Source organism: Trachemys scripta, chromosome 4 (genome assembly GCF_013100865.1).
Source record: "Trachemys scripta elegans isolate TJP31775 chromosome 4, CAS_Tse_1.0, whole genome shotgun sequence".
Taxonomy (NCBI): domain Eukaryota; kingdom Metazoa; phylum Chordata; order Testudines; family Emydidae; genus Trachemys; species Trachemys scripta.
The window spans coordinates 95164998-95192280 of record NC_048301.1 but is presented as its reverse complement, the minus strand read 5'-3'; the positions used below and the strand labels follow the sequence as shown (position 1 = coordinate 95192280).

General features: G+C 43.1%; 1 protein-coding gene across 3 annotated transcripts in view; it reads left to right on the top strand.

Moving 5' to 3' along the window:
- The window catches only part of USP47 (ubiquitin specific peptidase 47), a 105208-nt gene that overhangs the window by 46802 nt on the left and 31123 nt on the right, over positions 1–27283 (top strand). For 2 of the 3 annotated variants that reach the window (XM_034769989.1, XM_034769990.1), the window contains 4 exons: positions 1549–1716; positions 6742–6873; positions 11218–11294; positions 11603–11658. In XM_034769989.1, the coding sequence (XP_034625880.1) occupies positions 1549–1716; positions 6742–6873; positions 11218–11294; positions 11603–11658 (433 nt within the window). The remainder of the gene's footprint in view (positions 1–1548; positions 1717–6741; positions 6874–11217; positions 11295–11602; positions 11659–27283) is intronic. The other variant, XM_034769991.1, reaches the window with a different exon arrangement.

Genomic DNA, 27283 nt, shown 5'->3' with positions numbered 1-27283 from the left:
AGTTTCCTGATTTTCAAAAGTTCTGAATACCAACAGTTCACCTTGACTTCAGTTGAAATTTCTGAGTGCTCAACACTTTTGAAAATCAGACCACTTTTTTGGGTACCTTAATCAGGATTTAGGAACAACTTTGGGCACTTAGTGTCAAAAGTCTCATCCCATATTTCTTTTTCTCTGAAGGTTTGGAGTTAAAATTAATTTACAAGAGGGGGCTTCTGCCAGTGCTCTATACTGTTATGTAAGGTGCCTGGGTTTAATTTCCAGTGCTGGTATATTTCTTCCTCCATCTTGTTAGAAGCTGAGAACAGTGAATGACATTGAGTATAATTCATTCTCTGGAAAGTGAGTGGTGCATTTGTAAACAGTAAGAATTTGGTTTGGTGGTTATGAAAGCCACCTCTCCCTCCTCCTTACCTAGAAAGATGGTGGCTTTGATACATGGCCTTTGGGCTGGGAGAAATGTACAGCAAAGTGCCTCTTCAGAGGCACTTTCATGGGCATGTGAGTACTATATATCTTAGATATTTCTCAGAATATCTGTTCTCTTCTCACTTCTTCACCCATATTTTTACAGAGTAAACTGGATATAAAGTGCTTAAAGTTAACTTTAAAAGAGAACAGAATTGAAATCTGTTTCATTGCACCCACTGTGAAGGACACCCAGGCTTAATTTTCACTAGTAAAAAGGGTAAAATGTTGCTTATTGGAATCTTGAAATGCAAAACTAATGTGTCTAAGCTTAAGGATTGCTTTGTGAGAACAGTGACTTTGAGATCAAAAGACTGTTGCTGTCAGTTGGTTTAGGATTAGTAGGCATGCTTCACTGGAAAAACAAGCAAGACAAACTTTCCATTTATGTATTTTTAATTTTGTTTTAAGTATTACAGAACTCTCAAGAACCTACATACTGCATCTATACGACTTCTGTTCAAGAAAAAGTAGCTCCATGGACATAATCCTAAAATAGACATGTCAGGGATATCTAGCTAATTTTAATTTTAATATCAAAAGACAAATACATTTTGGGAGACTTTTCTCCTGGAATCCATTGGAACGTTGTTAGTACCCTACATCTACATGCACCTCTACCTCTATATAACGCTGTCCTTGGGAGCCAAAATATCTTACCGCATTATAGGTGAAACCGCGTTATATCGAACTTGCTTTGATCCGCCGGAGTGTGCAGCGCCCCCCCCTGCCCCCCCTCGAGCACTGCTTTATCGCATTATATCTGAATTCGTGTTATATTGGGTCGCATTATATCGAGGTAGAGGTGTAACTTAGTTAGCATTCAGAAGATTCATAAAATGTTACCTGTGTTTGTCTTCAAAACTTAACATCTTCCTCAGATTTGCCATATGCAAAATATAGATAATACTGTACCCTATTTCACAGAGGATTATTTGTAAAACGCTTTGAAATTTGCAGGTGGAAGGCAGTATAGAATTGCACAGTATTTATTTTGATAATTCATTGTCTCTTGTTACATGTATGTGTACTATCATTTTTCTCTTCTTTATAAACTAACATTTATGGTTTATTTTTAAGAAGTCTCCCCAAACTGAGAGTTGCACTGATAGTGGAGCAGAGAATGAAGGCAGCTGTCACAGTGATCAGATGAGCAATGATTTTTCTAATGATGATGGTGTTGATGAAGGAATCTGCCTTGAAAGCAATAGTGGTGCTGAAAGGATTTCAAAAGTTGGCATTGAAAAGGTACTTTAAAAACAAAACATATGGGTACAACTTTAGTATGTTGTCCAGATAAATGGTGTTTTTAAAAAAAGTCATATTTCTTTGCTCTTGTTCTAATATTTAAGCCTGCAGTGTTGCAAAGAACACAAAAGCCTTGGGGAATTTCCCCATTGTGAGGGAATACTCACCTGGCCAGATCCTATGGATTTCCTGCTTTGTTCTGGCAGAAAGCAAAATAGAAGATAGTTATTATTTCTGGGCAGCACTTCCATGATGAGGTAGACTGTCAAATCCCTTGACACTATGCAAATATCTTGCAATTTAACAGAAAGGGCTAGAGAGTTTTGCTCAGTCTGTGGCAGGTTCCACTCTGTGCAAGTCAGCACCTTCAGACTTTTGGAGCATAAAATGATTATAGCTATTTTGTTCTGTCTCATATATTTCAGCATAAAATATGTTGTATGCTGGGAGAATAAATACATGAAGAGGCTGTCTTCTACCTGTAGCATATAGGAGCTTGGAAACTGCCACATATATGAATGCTAAAATGGCTGACTAGTTTTCACCTGACGGCAAGCATGTTTCTCATGGAGGCTTGTTTTAATAAAGTATCATTAAGACAAAGAGCTACTAAAATACTGGTTTTCCCCAAGCTTGCCCCTGGTTCACAGCACTGTCTTGCGGAGCTACGTGGACTCTTGTATCTAGCGAAGTACCATTAATATTGAGTTTGTCTGGAAGGGAATCTGAGATCCTTTGTCTGGTATCAAAAACATAATAGTGGAAAACACTGGCCTTCTTTTGAAATGTTTTGTGATCCATTAGGACGTTCGACCAAGACAGTGTGTGGAGGGTCAATATGTCTCTGAATTAATAGCTTTATTATCACTTTCTTTAATCTCTGACATGAATTTGAGAAAATGGAGATCTTGTGTCAAACTAGCTAAGTGGGTGAGTCAGGCCATTAAGGGCTTGATCTTATCAGGAACTTCCATGCCTCCTGGGAGATATTGAGTGCCTTCCAGGATGCACAATCAGAGTGTGAGTTTGCTCATTTGTCTGCATGCAGCTACACCTACTTTGCGCACATGCCATGTGACGTATGTATGAAACTTGGACTTAGGTGGACTCGACCTAATTATAAGCCTTCTGTTTTGTCACTTGCATCTTGAATTGTGCCCAGAACCAACTAATAAGCCAGTACAAGTGTTAATGTGCTCCTAGCAAACCACCTCACTCTGTCTAGGTACTACATCGCTGGAGTAGGCAGGATGCTTCAGTTACTTTATTAAAAATATAAAGGTAGCACTAAATGATCCAATTAAAGATTGGAGCCTTTGTGCCTAGGGACTTTACATAAATGTAATAAATTCTAAAGAGCTTGCAGTATTAGAATGTGATAGCAGCTGGATAAATGGGAAGAACAAGACAAGTAAAATTATTACTTTTGTATAATGAGTGGTAGTTACACTACACTAGCTAATAGTCTAGCTGCTTTATTAGCTAGTAGTCTAGCTGTTCTGTTTTTGTAGTTATCCAGGCAGAGGTGAATTTAAAGAGGTGTTTGAATGAGGGTAATGTAGTGGCTTTACATATTTTTATGAGCTCTTCCTACCCATTTTGGGGGTGGGGGTTGAAGAAAGAATGTGCTTGAGAGAAAAATTCAGCTAATGGACAAGGAAGACTGATGTATCTGGCAGAGCAGAGATGAAGACAAGTAGCATGTATTTCATGTAGTGAAAGGGGAGCGAGAGGAGGGATGTGAAGAAGGGGTTCATGTCATAGCAACAAGTCAAGATGATTATCTTAGCAGCAGAGTTTTGAATAGACTTGAGGGAGGCAAGATTGCATTTGTCAAAGCCAAGTTGTAGTAGTCAAGATATGAGATGGTTAGGGCTAGAATTTATTGAAGGCCATCCCATGATGGGTACATTATGGTAGGCAGTGTGTTGTTGACGCAGACTTTGGTGACGCTGACATTGACATTGACGTCTAAAAGGAAAAGTCAGTCTTTTGGTCAGCCGTAATTGAAAGAGAGCATTATGGGCCACCACTACAATCTGTTTTTCTAGAAGTACTACAGTCCCACCACGAGGTTGCAAACCTTACTCGGGGAAAGGTGACAAATGAAGATGAAAGTTCAACTCCCCTTCATTCTTGTAGGTGAAACCCTGACCCACAAGTACACCTCTACCTTGATATAACGCTGTCCTTGGGAGCCAAAAAATCTTACCACGTTATATCGAACTTGGTTTGATCCCCGGAGTGCGCATCCCCGCCCGGTCCGGATGCGCTGCTTTACTGCGTTGTATCCGAATTCGTGTTATATCAGGTCACGTTATATCAGGGTAGAGGTCTATTAGATATCTCTATCTTGTCTGAGTAGTCCAAGAGATTTCACCATACAGAAAAATTGGAAAAGATAGCTTTTTTGTCTTAAATAAATGTTTACTGCTGTATAATTGCTTAACTTTTTTTTCTTTTATCAGGCTCACAAATTTGGGATCAAAGTCCTGTTTTTTTTGAGTTGCTAAGAGTTGAAAAGCTTGAGGAAAATACAGTAATAGTACAGATCTCTGAAAATAGCTATCCATTTCTTGGCCTGCAGAAATGACCATGTAGAAAAGAAGAGGGTATTAGAAGCATTTAATATGCTATTGAATATCTTGAATTAATGATCACAAAATACATTTTACAATGGCAACTCATTCCGTGATAGCAGTGCCCCCTTTCTGTTGTTTCGTGATTACCAAGGACTCTAAGATGGAAAACTTAATTGCCTTTTACTGGTACAAGTCTTCTCTGAAATCTTTGGAAAAGTTGTTACTTATACTTGTAGGATAGGCTTCCCTGACCTTATTCAGTGAACTAATCTGAAACATGGCTTGTAATGTTACCTCTAATTTTTTTATATCAATGTGTGGAATGAATTTTGTTATGTGCACCAATATGAAGGTGATGTGTGGTGGGGGTGGGGCCGAGGGGTTCGGAGTATGGGAGGGGTCTCAGGGCTGGTGCAGAGGGTTGGAGTGCGGGGGGTGGGGGGCTCTGGCTGGCCATGCAGAGTCTGGAGTGGAGCTGGAGATGAGGGGTTTGGGGTGCAGGCTGCCCCAGGGCTGTAGCCAGAGGGACTCCCCTCTCCCTGCTGGCAGCAGCCCTGGGGCTGGGCCCACAGGGACCCTCCCCAGCCCTCTCTCGGCTGGCAGCGGGGCTGGGGCTGAAGCGCCTCTCCCCTTCGGCAGTAGCCCTCGGGCTGGGGCCGAGGCCTGCGGCAGCCCTGCATGCTCCAACTTGCTTCTCTCTCCAGGCCCCTGTGGCAGTGCACCTGCTGCACGGCTGTGCATTTTAGAGGGAATTTAGATGGCCTGTAGCTTGTATCTGTCTAGACCCATTAGGAAGCCGTGGATTGGTTGGAACTGAACCTTTATAAACCCTTTGAAGAGTGTTTGTTTTTAATAGTGTAATATCTACATTCTGGCCCTATAATAAATTAGACATTGGAGTTCTAGTGTTCAAACTCAGTCTTGTTAAAAGTATTGGGAATCCTGTAAATCTCTGTTGAGAAATAGGAGATTGTTAACAGTCACTTGATTAGAGCAGGGAGTGAAAGTCAGAATACCCATAATCTAATCCTAGATTTGACAATGACTCTGCATTTTGACCAAGTAATTTAATCTTTCTGTGCCTCTGTGTTCCCATATGTAAAATGGAGAGGTTTACCCTACCTCAGCAGGAAGTTGGGGATTGATTAATTCATGTTCGTGAAAAGAAAAGCCTTGAAAGGAAAATGCTACATAAATTCTTTCTACTTCACTTGAGCCTTCGGACTAATGACGAAGTTAAATCAGATACTTTTGTTTCTGGTTCTGTAGAGGTCCCCACTCTTTCCCCCCATGCCTCAGTCCAAATTTTAGATCACAGAATTACATTTTAAAGATACCAAAAAAAAAAAAAAAAAGTAAACTACTTTTTGGCCTTCATTACACATTGGTTGAAGGTGTACAGAGAAGAATGGTAGTGTAATGGTCTCATCCTCAATACTTTAATACTTTGACATAGTTCGTGACTGTGAAACAAATAGGTATGGTGACTTGCCTAATTTCCCCATGTGTAAAATGTGGATATTAACTACCTGACATAAGAAAATTGTTTTGAACAATAATGCCTCACAAGCGTATTATGAGAATTAAAGTTTGTAAATTATATTGAAGATCAGTGCCTTGTCTATGCTAAATATTAGAGAGATGGCAGTTGCTTCCATAGTTAAGGTGAAATAAGCCTGCACAGTTAAAGTTGTTGAGTCAACTTAACTGTGAATGTTTGTACATTCAGATGTTTGTGGAGTTTATACATTTAATTTGAGCTTAACTTCCTGGGTTGGCACTATTCACATTTTTTAAATTGTACTGTATTATTATTTATTTCTTTGAGTTAGTGAAACTTTCCCATCCTTAACATCAGATAGTTTTTTGTCTGAAAATTATTTTTATTAATTTTTAATGCCAGGTTTATACTCTACAGCAGGTTTTCTTTGGATAAGGAGAATATTGTAAGTAAGGTGGGGATAACATTTAATATTTTATATCTGCATTCATATTTGGCATCTGTATAAGAAGGAAGGGGGTGGTCCTGTGGTTTTAAGGCAGTTGACTGGGACTCAGACTGGCTCTGTGACCTTGGACAAGTCACTCATCTTTCAGTTCCTCTCTTCCACATTAGTAAAATGAAGATACTTCCTTTGCCTTACCTGTTTTTTAGATAGAGGCTCTTTGAGGGTGGGGACTGTCTCTTTCTATGCGTTTTTTACAGCACCTAGCACAATGGGGCTCTGATCTTGGTTGGGGCTTCTGGGTGCTACTGTAATTCTACTAATAATAATGCAGAATAGTACTTGTAGAGAGTTCTATGCACAATTGCTTCATAGTTATTTTTCATGTAACTATACACAATTGAGAAACATTTTTTAAATAACACAGGTGCAGTTTGTCAGAATGAGGTATTACAAGTTCTCTGTTCCTTACTTAGATTTTTTTTTCTCTTCCCTAGAATTCTTTACTGTATGAACTCTTTTCTGTAATGGTCCATTCAGGAAGTGCTGCTGGTGGCCATTACTATGCCTGCATAAAATCTTTTAATGATGAGCAGTGGTATAGTTTCAATGATCAACACGTCAGCAAGGTAAAGTAATATTTGCTGCTTTGTTTCCCCCATAAAAGAAACAATGAGCTTGTATTATTGTTCATGACTCTCACTTGTAGTATTTGAAGTAACATGCATATTTTTGAAGTTACAGTGCACAGACTTTGAATTTAGTTAATATCACTTTTTCAGCTCATCTTGTCTCAACTTGTTCATGTGTATATAATTCATTACTTAATTTGAATGTTAAGTGCTTTTGCAAATTCTTTCCATATGAAGAATATTACATGTGATTCTTTTTTATTTTAATTTTTCATATATTAAGTCTCCTCATATTTCCAGCCACCATCAGTGCAGACTGCATGATTTAGCTTGTCTGGATCTGTGAGGACCTAAGATATCCCTCTTTGAGGGAAAAATGCCTTCAGAATGTGGTTTTTTTTTTAATCTCTCCTCCCTCCCCCCCGCCCCCTTTTTTTGCCTTTTTGTATCACTATTGTATCAAGAAATGGAAGTAGCAATGCAAACTAAAGAGTTAGGAAATAATGGTCCACTCTTTGTGGTAGCACTCTACAGGTCTTCATTGTAGGCTTAGTACTTGCTATCATGGTGCCCACCCCAGGGCAGTTTGTTTGCTCCTCTGAGCAAGTCTTCTGCCTGCAGCATGGTCTGTCATCAGTCACCATCTGTGCCATATAGCAAGTTAATCGGGTGGTGTTAATTCTCAAGAAATAGGAGAGATTTCCGGATATAGGAAGAGGTAAGGTTACCTGCTTCAGCTGGTCAGGACATGTTATGGCTTCTCCATGCTGCTTTATCCTATTTAATAGAAATCTTCGGGGGGGTTTTAGGCTAATTTTGCTCTTTATTTACTGTCCCCCTTCTTCCACACCACCTCTGTACAAAAGAAAACACAACATATTCTTTCTGGCTAAAGAGTTTGAGAAGTCTAACATTCCCATCTCTCTTCCCTTAAGGGATTGTTCCCTGACCCTAGGAGAAAAGTTCATGGTCCTGTAAAGACTTTGAGGATGGTTCTGGTGAACTTCCATAAGGCATCCTGATGATTAAGGGAGGGAAAGTCTTATCGGAGTGGAAGTCTCCTATTAAATGTGAAAGCCTTGTCCGCTTTAGTCTTACGCCTTCCCCTTTAAAATACATAAGGGCAACTTCCTGCTTGCTTAAAGAGTTAATGTAATAGTTCTGCCATAATTCAAAAGTAGTGGAGTTAATCCTGTCCTGCTCCAAAGCTTCATATATCTTTACCTTAGTAAAGCTTTTGATACTGTCTCCATGACCATCTCATAAGCAAACTAGGGAAATGCAACCTAGATGGTGCTACTAGAAGATGGGTGCAAAACTGGTTGGAAAAACATTCCCTGAGAGTAGTTATCAATAGTTCACAGTCATGCTGGAAAGGGCATAACAAGTGGGGTCCCCCAGGGATCGGTTCTGGGTCCGGTTCAGTTCAATATCTTCATCAATGATTTAGATAATGGCATAAAGAGTACAATTATAAAGTTTGCAGACGATACCAAATTGGGAGGGGTTGTAAGTGCTTTGGGGGGATAGGATTAAAATTCAAAATGATCTGGACCAACTGGAGAAATGGACTGAAATACATACGATGAAATTCAATAAGGACAAATGCAAAGTACTCAATTTAGGAAAGAACAATCAGTTGCACACATACAAAATGGGAAATGACTGCCTAGGAAGGAGTACTGCGGAAAGAGATCTGGAGGTCATAGTGGACAACAAACTAAATATGAGTCAACACAGGGTCACCCGGGGGGCAATTTGCCCTGGGCCCCACAGGGGTCCCCACAAGAATATAGTATTATATAGTATTGCAACTTTTTTTATGGAAGGGGTCCCCGAAATTGCTTTGCCCCAGGCCCCCTGAAGCCTCTGGGCGGCCCTGAGTCAACAGTGTCACACTGTTGCAAAAAAAAGCGAACATAATTCTGGGATGTATTAGCAGGAATGTTTTAAGCAAGACATGAGAAGTAATTCTACCGCTCTACTCTACTGATTAGGCCTCAGCTGGAGTATTGTGTCCAGTTCTGGATGCCACATTTCAGGAAAGATGTGGAGAAATTGGAAAAAGTCCAGAGAAGAGAAGACAGAGAGGGGACAGAACCATTTTCAAGTACATACAAGGTTGTTACAAGGAGGAGGGAGAAGAATTGTTCTTAACCTCTGAGGATAGGACAGGACAAGAATAGGGCTATAAGGTGGCTAGAAAGCTGGCTAGATCAGCAGGCTCAACTGGTAGTGATCAATGGCTCGATGTCTAAACTGGCAGCTGGTGTCAAGTGGAGTGCCCCACGAGTCCATCCTGGGGCTGATTTTGTTCATTAATGTTTTGTTTTTATTAATTTGTTCATTAACATCTTCATTAATGATCTGGATGATGGGATGGATTGCACCCTCAGCAAGTTTGCAGATGACAATAAGCTGGGGGTTAGAGGTAGATATGCTGAAGGGTAGGGATAGGGTTCAGAGTGACCTAAACAAATTGGAGGTTTGGGTCAAAAGAAATCTGATGAGGTTCAACAAGGACAAGTGCAGAGTCCTGCACTTAGGACGGAAGAATCCCATGCACTGCTACAGGCTGGGGATGACTGGCTAAGCGGCAGTTCTGCAGAAAAGGACCTGGGAATTACAGTGGACGAGAAGCTGGATATGAATCAACAGTGTGCCCTTGTTGCCAAGAAGGCTAACGGCATATTTGGCTGCATTAGTAGGAGCGTTGCCAGCCGATCGAGGGAAGTGATTATTCCCCTCTATTCAGCACTGGTGAGGCCACATCTGGAGTATTGCGTCCAGTTTTGGTCCCCCCCACTACACAAAGGGGTGGACAAATTGGAGAGAGTCCAGCGGAGGATAACGAAAATTATTAGGGGGCTGGGGCACGTGACTTACGAGGAGAGGCTGAGGGAACTGGGCTTGTTTAGTCTGCAGAAGATTAGAGTGGGAGGGGGCGGGAGGGGATTTGATAGCAGCCTTCAACTACCTGAAGGGTTTCAGAGAGGATGGAGCTAGGCTGTTCTCAGTGGTACCAGATGACAGAACAAGAAGCAATGGTCTCAAGTTGCAGTGGGGGAGGTCTAGGTTGGATATTAGGAAAAACTCTTTCTCTAAGAGGTGGTGAAACACTGGAATGGGTTACCTAGGGAGGTGGTGGAATCTCAATCCTTAAAGGTTTTTAAGGCTCTGGTTGGGGTTGGTCCTACTTTGAGCAGGGGGTTGGACTAGATGACCTCCTGAGGTCCCTTCCAACCCTAATTTTCTATTATTCTTCTATGATTCTAAGAAGCAATGGGCTTAAATTGCAGCAAGGGAGGTTTAGGTTGGACATTAGGAAAAACTTCCTGTCAGGGTGGTTAAGCACTGGAATAAATTGCCTAGGGAGGTTGTGGATTCTCCGTCATTGGAGATTTTTAAGAGCAGGTTAGACAAACACCTGTCAGGAATGGTCTAGATAATACTTAATCCTGCCATGAGTGCAGGGGACTGGACTAGATGGTCCCTTCCAATCCAATGTTTCTATGCTAAATGTAACTATAAATCTACATTATTGTTTTACTGACAAGAGCTCCATTTGAAGTCAATGGCAAAATTCCCATTGAGTCAAGATTTTATCCTAGATTTCTGTCCCTAAAAAGAACTTAGTAGCCTTACTCCCAAAACACTTACAAAAGTTATGATGGTGATGCTAGTGGATGCTCTGAGGACCGACTAAGTCTATGGGGGTGTGTGTGTGTGTGTGTACACATACAATATTGAATTTGAGGTGTAGCTTAAGCAAAGCCATACTGTTACTGTACCATTTTAAATTAGGCAAATCCATCGCTTGTAGTTATTAGGGTTTCTTTGGTAACTGACACAAAGTGTTTTAAGAGAGCTTACAACTTGCTTTTCTTCTACATTTTTCCAGTTGGGACTGATTTTTTTGAAGTATGACCTTCTTTGAACTCTTATCTAACAGGAAATGTGCCTTCTGGGATTTTCTACGTTGAATGTATTTACTTGAATTTTTAAACCATGCTATAGAAGTAACTTTTGAAATTCATATGGAAGTTGAAAGAGACTGTATTTGCTGTCATGTTTCTCATAATGCATATTAAAATTGGTCTAAAACTCACACTTCAAAAAAATTAAGGATATTTATTTTTCAACCTAAATGGGAGATCTAATCACCTCTAGACACACAACTTTTATTTTCTTGTGCATTTAGAAAATAAAAAGAAACAAATGTAAAATAGTGATGAGTTTAGTATGATTGTCAGTTTTTCCAATACTAATAAATGCTCATTGACTATTGTTACTTGACAAAGAATGAACTTTAAAAAAAAAAAAAACTGGTTTTGCTTTTAGATTACCCAAGAAGATATTAAGAAAACATATGGTGGGTCCTCTGGGAGCAGAGGCTATTATTCCAGTGCTTTTGCTAGGTTAGTATATCTCTAATATTCTTTCTTTTTTAATATTGGTATAGTCCTACCAAACAGTTTGCATGCCACATTATGGTAAAAATGGTTTAATACATTTATGCAAAAGAATTCTAAAAATTGATGACAATTTCAAATCTTCTAGCAATAGTATGAATTTCATGTTTAAAAACAATATTTGTGATTCCTGAATTAATATACAGTATTAGTTGCCATGTACAGCTATTTATTATATTAATAACTTTAATAAAAATATTTTATTTTGGCTTCCAAGTCAGATACTGATATTCTTAAAAATATTTCCCTCTTAGCTCCACAAATGCATATATGCTTATATACAGACTGAAGGATCCAACAAGAAATGCAAGTAAGTGTGTGTGTGTGTGTGTGTGTGTGTTTGTTTGGTAGTGGGTTTTTTTTTTTTGTTTACAGATTTCGACTAAAAATGTTAATTTCAGAGTAGGAAGGCTTTTTAGAGTGTATATGGGGTTCTAATTGCTATGTCTGTTAGACTTGATATTTTTATAATGAACTTAAGTAATTTTCATACATGAGGCAAAGTAGAAGTGCAATTTACTTTTGTAGTTACTCTTTATCCTTTTAAAATAATTTGTGTGATATTTCATGGTATTAGTGTTCTGCTCATACAAAGCACACGGGATCTTTATAGAGGAAGGTAAATACACAGCATTTATTGAGAATACCACAGTTAGCATACGCTTTTTAGACTTAGAGAGAGAGAGTCTCTCTCCCTCTCCCTCTCCCTCTCCCTCTCCTGCCAGTGATGTTCATAGTTACCAGTCTGTTGTAACTCACGTCAATCTCATGGCCAGTTAGACTGAGCACTAGTGTGGAGCTGGGTTCTGTCGGTCGCGATCCGATGCTCCGAGGCTTTGCAGGACTGAACCCAGAGTTCCATGGCAAAACACCCCAGCTTTATAGTTGTAAATTTCCATTTGAGTCCATGCATTTTGCAATGTCATCCTGTCATCATTAGTCCTTAAGTGGTGTTATCATTTGATGGTTATTGTCGGGCTTCCCATCGTTCTCTCTTATTTGTTGTCTCGCCTTTGGGGGTGCCTGCCTCACCTCTGAGGTCGTCAATGCTGCTAACATGTTTAACATCGGATACAATGGATGTTTTCTGATTGTCTCCTGGTCTTTCCAAGTCTCTCACTTTTTCTTGACCATCTGGAAATTTGTGATGGCTTTCACACCTTATCTTTTTCTGATGTATGTATACCTCATTCACACAAACAATCTCTTACAGAAACCTTCAAAGGTATACAGACAGCAGTATTGTATATTCAGCAGAATACATTGTAAATCAAGCCTTGCTAAATCTTATATCTAAAACAATTCACATTGGGGCTTCAGGCCCTCAATATTCCTCTAATCTTCTTAACATAAAAAGCAACAGAGGGTCCCGTGGCACCTCCAAGACCAACAGAAGCACTGGGAGCACAAGCCCCCGTGGGCAAGAACCTCACCTCCCCAGATGCAAGAAGATGATGCATCTGGAAAAGTGAGGCCCCCACCCACGAAAGCCCACGCTCCCAATACCTCTGCCAGCCTCAAAGGCGCCATAGGACCCTCTGCTGCCTTTTACAGATTCAGACTAACACGGCTACCCCTCTGATACTTCTTAACATAGATACAATAGAAAATCCTGTCTCTTACTTCCTAATTTGTAATACATATAGGAAACCATAGTAGCTTTATAACTTATTCTAAAACAAAAGGGTGACCATAATTACTCATAAGGATTGTTCTGGTCTGTCATTCCTTTCTGCTGTTCAAAAGGGGTGGCTGACAGGATGTAATTAAATCATACATTAATTCTCATAGTACATTATAAAATCCAGCTCCTGCATTAGGATAGGAGTGTCTGTTTGGTAGGTTTTACTGAAAGGTTTGTTCTCTTTGTCTTGTTGATATAACCAGTATTCATAGGGCTTCAGGAGCAATTTCTCTTCTCTGTGTAGACATTTTTCAGGTACTTTAAACAAGGATAATAATAAAGCAAATAAGGAAGCTTAATGGTTTTTCCATTTAGATTCCATTCAGCACTAGAACAGCGGGGAGGGGGAAAGGGGTGCGACTAGGTGATGCAGCAGGGTCAAAGCTCTGTAAAGTACAGAAGAAGCTTGTTTTCAAAATATTAAATTGTGGGAAGAACCAGCATATTAAGATTAGTCCATGGTTTTTTTTTCCTTTCCTTTTATAATCCAGGGAGATAAAGGGTAGGTCTACACTTACCTCCGGGTCCGGCAGTAAGCAATCGATCTTCTGGGATCGATCCCGGAAGTGCTCGCCGTCGACGCCGGTACTCCAGCTCGGCGAGAGGAGTACGCGGCATCGACGGGGGAGCCTGCCGGTAAGTTGGAACTAAGGTACTTCGAATTCAGCTACGTTATTAACATAGCTGAATTTGTGTACCTTAGTTCGAAGTTGGGGGTTAGTGTGGACCAGGCCACAGTCAGTTGTGGAAATGTACCCAAAACAGTAGTAGTGGCTACACAAAATATCCTACCACCTAATCAGTCAGAATAGAATATTTTTTTTATTTTATTTTTTTTTTAAGAATAAGAATCAATGGAATTACTGCAGAGATGAACTTGGTTTGTGATTTCAAAGCTATAGTTTTAAAGAAAGTAAAGCTCTAGTGTAACCCCAGTTCATTGCCACAAAGGGAAGATAGCTCAGCTTCTGTGCTGAAAAACATTTAAAATTGTTTACAGATTCTGACAGCTGGTATTAGAACTAAATTTAGCCATATCAAATAGTTATTCATTTATTTTTATATTGATAACAAAAATAGGTGTCTGTCTGGACTTTAGATGCCCTGAAATAATTTAATTTAGCCCTCTTCCCCTCCCCCCAGCATAATGGATTGCTTTTCCAGTACTAACAGATTAGAAATCTTTCCACCTCACATAGACCTCTTTAATTCTCAACACCCTCCCTGCCATAAATACCTAGGGGATAGGATGGGCCTGCTGATTAACAGACTTGGGCTGTGATGAACCAGAGTAAGTAAAATCCAGAAGCAGTGATCTCTTATGGGGAGAGCGCTCTCAATTGCCTACTTCCATTTATTTCAGTTGTGCTAGCACGTAGATGCCCCACTAAGGATTGTTTACACAGTATATAATATAATGAAGGGTTAGACCCATAACAAGGGAGCTTTATCTTAAGCATCTCTGATCTCAAGAGGAGCAGTATGGCATTGGGAGAGAGGTGGTCTTGTGGGAACCATGTCGCAAACCATTTAGGTCTTTGTATGTTAAAATCAACACTGTGAATTCCACCAAGAAACTTATTTGGCAGTCAATACAGATTCCAAAGCATTGGTGTGTCTCTTCTGGCTCAGAATTATACTTAATAGTGCAGAATATAATTGCCTGATTAATTTCAGTTTCTTAATGGCGTCAATGTCAACGTGAATAACTGCCCTAAGGTCTTCATCAAAGAGAAGAAGTTGCATTTTTCTCTCCAGGTGCAGGTTGAAAAAGTGTTCTTGGCCGTACTCGCTATGTGGTTGCTAAGCAGGCCAGTATATCTTAACGTGTGCATCTGTTACAGATGGCAGTCCCATCTATTTGTAGATGTGTGGCTGTCACCAGCATATGCAGTTGATGAATTCCATCACCTCACAAACGGGTGATAGAGCATTCAGCACTCAGTTGTGTGTGCATGCAAAGTTGTGCATATGTGTGTGGGGAATGGATTGAAAATCTGGCCTACGTAATAACATTCTGCCATTGTAACTGTATTAAAAGGAAAACTAGACAATCATCAGTTTCCCTTAACCCTTTCCTGCTGGGTGAAATTTTAGCCTGCATAAAATTGACCAGAAAGTCAATCAATTAGAACAGCTATGAGCAAGATTATGCAGTCAAGGAAATTAGCAGCAAACATTGTGAAGACAACAGCAAAATATCAGTTCGAATTGACACCTTGGAATTTAATTCAAAGAACTTACATTGATGGTTTAGATATATTTTGGACTTGCATGGTGAATTTTGAGCCTTCTGTTATATTTTTAGACAAAAAAGGTCATTTTGCAACTTCAGAATTGTACCATTCCTTGCTTGCTTATTAGTCTGGCTGCTTCAATACCAGTTGTTTCAATGGCAGCTATGAGAATATCCTTTTTTTTTTTTTTTTTTTTTTTCCCCAAGTCCAAGCTTGATTTAACACAAATCATATTTGTTTACAGTTAAAAAGCAAAGAATTTTCTTCCAGCTTGCATAGATACATTTTGGACAGGATACTACTGGTTCTTCTTTGTATGCTGGTGTCTGGAGTCGGAGAATTTTGAAAGCAGTGTCCGTTAGCCTGCATGTGTGCCCTTGCTTTCCTCGTGCCTTCAACCAAGGAGATAAGGCGAGGCAGGCCGACAACCTCTTCAGTTTCTTCTTATTGCAACATGCCTGTGTTGGAACCTCCAGTGTTTGGAGCTCTCCTTCGAATTCTTCTTTCTGTAAATATTAAACATTGCCTTTGTTGTTATAGTTATTTCTGTAGTTTTAATAACTTTTAGTAAAGAATTTATAGTTAGGTAGACTTTCTACCTCCTGCCCCACCCTCCCAATACACTGTTAGGTGTATCAGACTATTCCCAGAACTCAGAGCTTCAAGAATTGTGTGTCCTGCCTCTGTTCCTTTTCACTCAGCGATGACCATCTGCTCTACTTATGCTGTCTCAGAGAGGCACATATCGTAGTTAGGTGTAATATCTGCCAGTCTTTCTCTAGCCATACCCATGAGCCGTGGGAATTTTGGCTTAGAATAGGAGGCCAGGAGGCTGCAGTCACACCCAGGTTGTAGGATTCCCCTCCTGCCTCTCCTACATTGGCCTGAATCTACATGGAGTACACCCCGTGCCACGAGGTCCAACTCTGCTACAGGAGAGTCTGTACCCACAGAGCCCCATCAGGGTCTCATCAGGAAGGCAGAGAATGCTTGGACAAACATAAAGGCAGGTCCCCTTCTAAATTGGCTCTTAGGTCGTCTGACATAATGCCACATAAGTTGAGAAAACCTACTCTGTCAATCTCTAAGAACTTAAGATGTACTGAGTCCCTGGGACAGCACTCTAAAGCCCATCCTGTGAGGGCTCTTTCCATACCGAACCCTGTTCTGAACAGTCAGAGCTTCCTCCTGACCCTTCTGAAGACAAGGACTGTGAACCAGTTCCACCTATACCAAGAAGTTTGCTACTTTTGTCTCCTGATGATGCAGTCACCCTGGCATCTCCATCCCCTCTGGATGACCATAAACACTCAGTAGTTATTGCACAGGGTGGGAGAAGCACTCCAGATCTCTCCTGGGAAGAGGCCAGGATCACCAGCATAAGCTCCTGGATATTCTGCAAACCACCAGATTCAGCCAAATAACACTTCCAGTCAACAAAATTTATTCTGCTAGAGCAGTCTGGGAATACACCAGCAACATAAGCCCTTACCTCTGAGAGAAACTATATTATTTCGAGGGAGCAGGATTCCTTTTTATCCACCTGGCACCGAACTCTCTCCATAGAGAGATGTGGACTACATATTAAATCTGCATCTTCTGACAAGAAAGCTGAATGTCTAGACTTATTGTGAAGAAAGGTATTTACATCTTCTTGCCTTCAGTTTTTGTACAGTGAACTGTCAAGCAATGTTGGCTAAGCACAACTATTTCAACTGCTCAAAATCCATGGATTTTGTAGACAAGCAACCACAACAAGATAGAGCTCATTTCCAGGCTCTTATTGATGAAGGCAAGCTGGTGGCCAGAACTGCACTTCAATCAGCAGTTGATACAGCAGAGACATCATTTATGTCGATGGCAATGGTCATTGTAATTGGTTATGAGTCATGGTTACACACCTCAGGATTTCCCAGGGAGATCCAAGACACCATGGAGGACTTGGCTGTCTTCACTAAAGGGCTTTTCAGTGAAAGGACAGATGAAAGACACCCTATTCAATGAAAGTCCTTACACATTTCAAAGGACTCTAGAGCCACTCTCCATTCCTGGTAATGTATACACCTACCCCAAAAAGGAAATAGCACAGGCAGCCTTACAGACCAAGACCGGCATCTCTGTTTTATCAGCAGTGATCTTATGACCCTCCTCATAAGAGGCAGGGTACTGAAGTCTTGTTTCCTTGCATCCTCACATCTACAGTACCATCTCAATCCCATCCGCTGATGAAAATAAAATTTTGACTGGAATTTGAGCTACAAACCATTAACAATACCACCACCCAACCCCCACATACCAGTTGGGGGTCGTTTAGCACTGTATTTCCACATCTGGAGTGCCAGGACTATGGACAAGTGGGTATTAGATGTATAGATTGTTATAGCCAAATTGGCTATAATGATTGTTTACTTCCCGATCTCCTCCAAAACCCCCATCCTGTTCCTCTTCAGGGGCCATTCTCATAAGGGGATTCTCAGGAAGTGGAGTCGCTCGTCCAGCGAGGAGCAGTAGAACTCGTACCTGTTCAGTACCAAGAGAAAAAGGTTTTTACTCTACATACTTCCTAATCGTCCAAAAGAAGGGAGTTTGGAATTATCCGTTAACTGAAGTTTTGCATGGTCACTGTGGCATTTATAATCTCATCCCTGGAAAAAGACGTATGGTTTACCACTCCTGATATGAAGAATGCTTGCTTTCATGTGGATATTCACCCGGTACACAGACGTTTTCTCAGACCACTGCTCCCCAAGTCTTTGCCAAGGTCTTCCTGGTACTAACAGCTCATTTTACATAGGAGAAGACTGAAGTTATTCCATCTCAACAATTTGCTTCTTGCTGCCAGGAGTTGTCAGGAAGCCCACGAGACAATCTCATTTATGCTTCATCTAGTTTCTTCTCTAGGGTTACATCTTCTCTAGGGATCGGCGGGTAGTAATCAATCTATCGGGGATCGATTTATTGCATCTCGTCTAGACACAATAAATCGATCCCCAAACGCACTCCCCGTCGACTCCAGAACTTCACCAGAGCGAGAGATGGAAGCGGAGTCAATGGAGGAGCCGCAGCTGTTGATCGCGCGCCGTAAGTCAATCTAAGATCCGTCTACTTCAGCTATGCTATTCTCGTAGCTGACTGTGACGGGTTGGATCACAGAAACCCCCTTGGGAGCTGCCACCCAATGTGCAAAGACTACCCCTGCTTCTGTTTTTCCTGCCAGCTCAGGACTCCAGCACCCTGTCTTGCTGAGCTGGACACTCCCGTCTGGCTCTAACACAGATCCAGGGTCTGAATCACTTGCCCCCAAAGCTGCAAGTTTACCTGAAAACGGCTCCCAGAAGTGTGCTTGTCTTTAGCACTCAGATGCCCAACTCCCAATGGGGTCTAAACCCAGATAAATCCGTTTTACCCTACATAAAGCTTATGCAGGGCAAACCCAGAAATTGTTCGCCCTCTATAACACTGATAGAGAGAGATGCACAGTTGTTTGCTCCCCCTGGTATTAATATATACTCTGAGTAAATTACTAAATAAAATGATTTTATTAAATACAGAAAATAGGATTTAAGTGGTTCCAAGTAGTAACAGACAGAACAAAGTAAGTTACCAAGCAAAATAAAATAAAATGCGCAAATCTATGTCTAATCAAACTAAATACAGATAATCTCACCCTCAGAGATGCTTCAGTAAGTTTTTCTCAGACTGGACACCTTCCGGGCCTGGGCACAATTCTTTCCCCTGGTACAGCTCTTGTTGTAGCTCAGGTGATAGCTAGGGGATTCTTCATGATGGCTCCTCTCTCCCCTTTTTCTTCCACCCCTTTATATATCTTTTGCATAAGGTGGGAACCCTTTGTCCCTCTGGGTTTCCATCCCCCCTCACTGGAAAAGCACCAGGTTAAAGATGGATTCCAGTTCAGGTGACATGATCACATGTCACTGCAACTTCATTACTCACTTGCCAGCACACACATATACAGGAAGACTCACAGGTAAAGACAGCCATCTGCAGACAATGGGAGTCATCAAGATTCCAAACCATCATTAATGGCCCACACTTTACATAATTACAGTAGGCCCTCAGAGTTGTATTTTATATTTCTAGTTTTAGATACAAGAGTGGTACATTTCTACAAATCGGATGATCACACTCAGTAGATTATAAGCTTTGTAATAATACCTTACAAGAGACCTTTTGTATGAAGCATATCAGTTACATTATATTCACTTATTATCATGTTTTTATAAAACCGTATAGACTGCACAACGTCACAACGTCTACTTCAGCTACGCTATTCTCGTAGCTGAAGTTGCGTATCTTAGATCGATCCTTCCCCTAGTGTAGACCAGCCTTAGGAGTTAAAGGCAACTTGGAAAAGTCTGTTCTTCTTTGAGTGCTTGCTCATGTTGATTCCATTCAAGATGTGTGCAAGCCCACGTGCACAGTCATCGGAGATTTTTGCCTTAGCGGTATCCATAGGGTCGAATGTGGTGCCCACTTGAGTGCCGCGCTCAAGCGTCAGTATATGAGGCGCCGCTGGCCCTACACCCTCAGTTCCTTACTGCCCATGATGGTTGGTCAAAGTGCCTTGTCTTGCATAGCAAGAGTGGTAGTGGTTCTTAACAGCCCATTGTTATTTCCTTTCTGTATAGTTTGTAAGTACTTAGTTAGCATTTTAAGTGTTAGTTGTTAGTTTAGTGGTTAGAGTCCTGGCTGGGACTTTGTCCTGGAGCTGGGCATGCCCCGTTCCCCGGGCTTTAAGCCGTGTTCTTCATGCAACAGGGTCACTAATGCCGTGACCCTCATAGCAGCTGTTTGAAGTGCTTGGGGGAATCCCATATAAAGAAGTAGTGCAGGATTTGCAAAAAATTTCGTCCCAGAACCCAAAAGGAGATGGACTGCTTGAGAGCCCTCCTGATGGAGGCAGCACTGTGCCCAGCGTTGGAGCCCTCCTGATGGGATTCTGCTCCCAGCAACTCTGCACTGGTGCAGAGTGCCCAACCAGCACTGGGATTCTCCCAGAACCATTCCCCTCGCCGGTGCCCAAGAAGCGTCCGAAGAAAAAGGGCTCCCCAGCACCGTTCAAGGAGGGGAAGGGGGCTTTGGGCAAAGGGCCTAGTTCAGGACACGTGCCCACCCAGGAGCTACAGGGGAGTACCGTTAAGGTCGGACCCCCTAGCCCAGACAAGGATCTGCCTCCAACTCCTGGGAGTGGTAGGGGATCTTGGCTTCTATAGGAACCTTTGTCGTCTAGATGGCCCATGCAGCCAAAGAACTGGTGGGCCTACCTGTCCACAGATGCCATGCCAGGTGCCAGAAGTGGCTAAGGCCCTGCAGCCCAAAAGCAAGCCATGGGATCTCCCCAAAGGGCAGGGGAGCACTATTGGTCCCCAGATCGCCAGAACAAGGCACCAATCCTCACTCTCCCAGTACTGACCAGCCTCCCAAGATTACCTTTGCACAGATCTTTATCACCCAGGCAGTCTCCTAGGCGCTGGTCCCCGCTGTTGCAGGACCACTAGCCATTGCAACACTGACCTCCGCTGCCTTGGTACCGCTTCAGGGACAGGCGGCAATCCCCGCTCTCTAGACACCAGTCTCTGAGAGTTAGTCGGTACATGCAGGCCTCCACAGCCCCGCCATGGTCACCGGAAGGGGATTGGTCTCAGTTGGAGCTGGGGTTCAGCCTATTGCCAAGGGGGTGCAAATCCCTGTTGGCCCGTTAGACCAGCACTGTGTCAGCGGCATGGCAGCAGGGACAATGGCCTGGTCAATGGCCATGTTGGAACCCTTGGGGGATATTGGTGATGCCGATCCCATCCTTCCACCACGGAGACAACTCAACAGGCATCAACACCCAAGGAGCCATCTCCGGGAAGGAGAACCCGCCCCTCCCCTGGTGATGCCCTCGCCTTCGTCGCCGGCTGAAACGGTGGCCATGCCCTTCTGGATTGGCTGTCCCCCCCCCGAAGACTTTAAGAAGCACCAAGCTCTCCTTAAAAGGGTAGCTACCAACTTAAACATCAAAATCAAGGAGTTGGAGGAGCAATCAGACAACTTGTTCAATGTCATATCATCCTCCACCCCGGCCCGCATTGCACTACCTGTCCACTCAGGTACTATAGAAGTATTTCGTCCCCACCAAGGGGTTTGACTATCTCTATACGTACCCATTAGTGGGGTCGCTGGTCGTGTCCGCAGTTAACAGGAGGGACAGGTGAGCGGCACACCAAAAAATAGACATCAAACAACTAGACCTCTTTGGCAGAAAAATTTATTGGACGGCTAGCCTACATTTCCGGGTATCCAAACACCAGGCCCTGTTGGGAAGGTACAATTTTAATTTATGGAACTCCCTTATCAAGTTCAGGGAGGCCCTTCCACAGGACCTGGCCCTTGAGTTTGCCACAATCCTGGAAGAGAGCAAAGTGGTGGCAAAGGGCACCCTCCATATGTTGGGAGATGCTACAGACTTGGCCACCAGAGTGGCCATGAGGCGCAGCTCTTGGCTACCATCTTTGGGGTTATCCCAAGAGAAGCAGGCCACAATCCAGGACCTCCTGTTTGAGGGTGCAGCGCTCTTCTCTGAGCTCACTGACGCAAGGCTGCATGGTCTTAAAGACTTCTGGGCTACCCTGCGGTCACTGGGCCTCCATACTCCAGAGCAGGCCAGAAAGCAGTTCCGGCTTCCTCCACCTCGGTCCTAGAGGCTTTCCCGGCAGGGGACCTACAGGAGATAGGACAAAGACAAAGGGTTTAAGTGACACTGCCCTTCGGTCTCTCGATTGCCTGCTCAACCTGGCCCTTCGAAACACCACAGGGGTCAGAGACAGCCGTTTTGAGCTACATGGTGGTCCGGCACTTACGTGGTCCGGCACGCACAGCTCCATCTCAGGCCCTTCCAGATGTGGCTCGCGTCGGTTTTCATCCCCAACAGAGACAACATAAACCAGGTAGTCAAGATTTTGGACCACATACTGTCATTGCTCACTTGGTAGTTGGACCCCACATTGGGGTTGGAGGGAGTCCCCTTCGCAGCCCTGTTCCCGTCAATCAACCTGGTCTCTGATGCTTTAGCTCTGGGATGGGGAGCCGATCTGGGCAATCTCTGCATGCGAAGTTGTTGGTCGAGTCACGATTGCTCCTTACACATATATGTCAGGGAGCTCGGAGTGGTACGCTTAGCCTGTCAAGCTTCCCTGCCTCATATGAAAGGCAGAGTGGTTCAGGTCCTGACTAACAATACCGCCGCTATGCTCTACATCAGCAGGCAAGAAGTCCTACATCTTTTGCCAAGAAGTCCTCAGGCTCTGGAACTTCTGTGTTCAGCAACCAGAAACACTTTGGCAGATCACCTCAGCAGGACCTTTTCGTCTCCCCATGAGCGGTCGCTCCATCCAGAGGTAGTCAGCATCATTTTCTACATGTGGGGGACTCCCCAGGTGAACTTGTTTGCATCCAGGCAAAACAAAGTGCCACGCTTTCTGTTCGATTTGGGGGACAGACAGAGGGTCCCTGTCAGACGCTTTCCTGCTCCCATGATCAGGGGCTCTGATGTACGCCTTCCCTACCATGCCATTAATCCAGAGTCCTCATGAAAATCAAGCAGGACAGAGCAAAAAGTAATCCTCATAATGCCGACTTGGCCATGCCAGCAGTGGTTTGGCATGGTGCTAGATCTCTCGGTGGCCACCCCATTATAGCTACTGCTGCAGTTGGACTTGTTCTGTCAGAACCATAGAAGACTCTTGCATTCGAACCTGATGGCCTGGCTGCCGCATTGCTGAATGCAGATGAGTGGCTCTTGTATCCAATAGGTCCTGCTGGGCAGCAGAAAGCTCTCTAGCAGAGCAACCTACTGGGGGGAAATGGAAACTGTTTACATGCTGGTCTTCAGATAAAGGTATTCGACCCGAGAGAGCCTCACTACAGTTAATCCTGGATTATCTCCTGCATCTTAAAATCGAGGGTCTTTCTCTTTCATCTGTTAAAGTCCACTTGACCGCTATATTGGCCTTTCATCCTCCGCTTGAGGGTAGGTTGGTTTTCACCCACAACCTTTCTGCCAGGGTCCTCAAGGATTTAGAGTGCCTACACCCTAACATTAGGGACTCTGTTCCTTCATGGACCTAAATCTTGTGCTGTCGCGACTCATGGGAGCCCCCTTTGGGCCTCTAGCATCTTGTTCCCTCCTCCTCCTTTCCTGGAAGGTTGCTTTCTTGGTGGCAATAACATCTGCCTGCAGGAGCTCCAAGATTATGGCACTTACCTTGGAGCCGCCCTACACAGTGTTTTACAAGGACAAGGTCCAACTGCGACCTCATCCGGCCTTTCTATTCAAAGTTGTTTCGCAATTTCATCTGAATCAGGACATATTCTTACCTGTCTTCTTCCCTAAGCCTCATAAGTCAGAGGAAGAGCGCAGGTTGCACTCTCTGGATGTCCAAAGGACACTAGCCTTCTACATTGAGAGGACCAAGCCTTTTCGTAAGTCGCCACAGTTATTCGTCGCAGTGGCCGACAGGATGAAAAGTCATCCAGTGTTGACTCAGAGAATCTCCTCTTGGATTACTGCCTATATCCGCTACTGCTACGACTGGGCCAAGGTGCCCCCTCCTGCGATTGTAACCAGCCATTCAACCAGGGCACAAGCCTCTTTGGCAGCTTTCCTAGCCCAAATGCTGATCCAGGATATCTGCAAGGCTGCCACCTGGTCGTCCGTCCGCACATTTACATGTATAATGCTTGTGAGTCATCTAGAATGGAATCAACATGAGCAAGCCCTCTAAGAAGAAAAAACAGCTTCATGCATTTAAGTTACCTCTTTTGCCAGACTCCGCCTACATTGCCTTCAGGCATGACTCTACACTGTGTATTCACCAAACATAAACATGAACACTATGGTAACAATTCCTTCCAGAGTAACAGCTTCTCTAACATGGTGGAAGGACCCTCATCAGGTCTTCGGGGGAGGGATAGCTCAGTGATTTGAGCATTGGCCTGCTAAACCCAGGGTTGTGAGTTCAATCCTTGAGGAGGCCATTTAGGGATCTGGGGCAAAAATCTGACTGGGGATTGGTCCTGCTTTGAGCAGGGGGTTGGACTAGATGACCTCCTGAGGTCCCTTCCAACCCTGATATTCTATGACATCCCCTTCCTACCATCTTCTCTTTTTAGCTGGGCAGTGCACATGGACAGCCATATGTCTCAAGACACTTGGATACCTTGAGAAGCCAGGATGCACGTCAACCTTTTGGAATTTTGGGCAGTTCAAGAAGCTTGCAAAGTTTTTCTGAAATTCATAATGTCCCACCATGTCCTCATAACGTTAAACAATATGGCAACCATCTTTTTACATCAAGAAACAGGGAAGTGTGAGATCAATCCACCTGTATGTAGAAGCAGTCACCCTATAGAACTGGTGTATCAAGAATCAGATCACACACTGCTGGCAGCTTACCTTCCAGAAACACACCATGTGCTGGCAGATGCCCTCAAACAGGCATTTTGCCATCTATCATGAGTGGGAATTGCACAAGTCAGTAGTAAGCAACATTTTCACTCAGTTCTGTTCACCTCCTAAATGAAGAAGAAATGCAACACACATTGCTCCAGAGGTGCTCTAGGGCTACACTCTTAAGGTGATGCTCTCCTTCTTTCATGATTGGGTCATCTGACCTACACCTTTGCTCCTTTACTGCTCCTACCTTGAGAAAATTCATCAAGACAGGGCAAGAGTCATTCTCATTGACCCGTATTGGCCCAGACTGTTTTGGTTCCCGTACTTGCAGTGGCTGTCGTCCTGCTAGCATCCAATCATTTTCTGACCTCTTGACCCAGGAGAGTGGCAGAATCAAGCATCCTATCCCTGATATGCTTCATCCTACAGCTTGGTTTTTGGATGGCCATAATCACTAGAGCTTTCTTGTTTGGAATCCCTACAAACTGTCCTTAACCGCAGAAAGCTTCACTAGGAAATCCTGTTCAGCCAAGTGGAAGCGTTTCTCCCTCAGGGCATGTGAGAAGTACATATAGCCCAAGTAAGAGGATATTCCCTCAATTTTGGATTGTCGTCTTTTTCTCAAAACGGATGGCCTTTCCCTGAGTTTTTACGAGTCCACCTGGCAGCAGGCAGTATGTGCCCATCTGATGGTTATTTGGTTTTCACTCATCCGTTGACTATCAGATTCTTAAAAGACCTAATTAGCACCTTTCCTCCAGAAAGGAAGCCTACCCCTCATTTCAACCTGGTGCTGTAAGCTCTGTCAAAGCTTCCCTTCAAGCCATTAGCTACATGTTCCCCTTCTCATTTATCTATGAAAGTTGCATTCCTTGTGGCTATCACCTCAGCCAAGAAGGTAGGTCCAGTGGGAGCCCTGTTGATCCCAACCTTCTATGTACAAAAGACACAATTGATTAGAAAATCTCCCAGACTCTCTCTTTTTCTCTTTGGGGGAAAGAGTCAGAGATCAAGCTATCACCTCTCAGAGGATCATGAAGTGGATCTCTGGTTGTATCTTACTGTCAATTTTCTCATCTTCCTCCATCACAAGTGTAGAATGAGCCCTCAAACCCAAGAGCAAAAGCAACATCTACAGCATTGCTTCAGGAAGTGCATCTGGTTGACATTTGTAAAGCAGTGACATGGACTTCCATACATATGTTTGCGAGATATTATGCTCTAGTACAGTACTCTGCTGCTGATGGATCCTTTGGGACAGCAGTCCTTCAAACTACTCTGCTGCCTGCGACCTTGCCCTTTCCTCCTTCCTGAGTATTGCTTGTCAGTCACTCATAGTGGAATACACATAGGGACCAGCACTCAAAGAGGAGGTTTTTTATAGTAACTGGAGGTTATTTGTGATGTGTGGTCCCTGTCTTTCCCTGTGCTTCAGACCTTACTTGGATTCGTGGTAAAGAAGGAACTGGAGAGGTGGTTGGCCGAAATGCCCTTTCATTCCTCATTTGGAGGCACAAGGGTAAGGGCGCCGGGTGCATGCCAACGGACACAGTTCTCAGACTCCGGGCACATGGAGCACATGTTTATCCCACAGTGGAATACAGATAGGGAACATGCATCTCAAAGAACCTCCAGTTACCATAAGGCAAGTAACCTCCTTATCTCTGTCCCATGCCAGTATATTTCTCCATACAGTGAATAATGGTATACCTCTAGCTTCAAAGGAAATACAACATTTTGTGTGTAATAGGGAAAAAAATTACAAGAGAACAGCTATAGGCTAAGTACCGGGTTCCAGTGATTTCTGAGAAGTTGGGTGGCTTTAGGTATGTCAAGGCTGGATCCCCACTTTGAACTTTAGGGTACAAATGTAGGGGCCTGCATGAAAACTTCTAAGCTTAACTACCAGCTTAGCTCTGGTTCCGCTGCCACCATTTCAATTTTTCCCTCCCTGGGAAGCCTTGAAAAACCTTCACCAATTCCCTGGTGAATACAGATTCAATCCCCTTGGATCTAAAACAAGGAGAAATTAACCATTCTCCTCCTTCCTCTCACCAACTCCTGGTGAATACAGATTCAATCCCCTTGGATCTTAAAACAAGGAGAAATTAACCATTCTCCTCCTTCCTCTCACCAACTCCTGGTGAATCAAGATCCAAACCCCTTGGATCTTAAAACAAGGAAAAATCAATCAGGTTCTTAAAAAGAAGGCTTTTAATTAAAGAAAAAAGTAAAAATCATCTCTGTAAAATCAGTATGGAAATTAACCTTACAGGGTAATCAAACTTAAAGAGCTCAGAGGACTCCCCTCTAGTCTCAGGTTCAAAGTACAGCAAACAAAGATAAACACTCTAGTAAAAGGTACATTTACAAGTTGAGAAAAACAAAGGAAAACTAACACGCCTTGCCTGGCTATTTACTTACAAGTTTGAAATAGGAGAGACTTGTTTAGAAAGATGTGGAGAACGTGGATTGATGTCTGGTCCCTCTCAGTCCCTCTCACTCTCCAACAAAGAACACAAACAACCCCCCCCCCCCCCCCCCCCCCCCCCCCCCC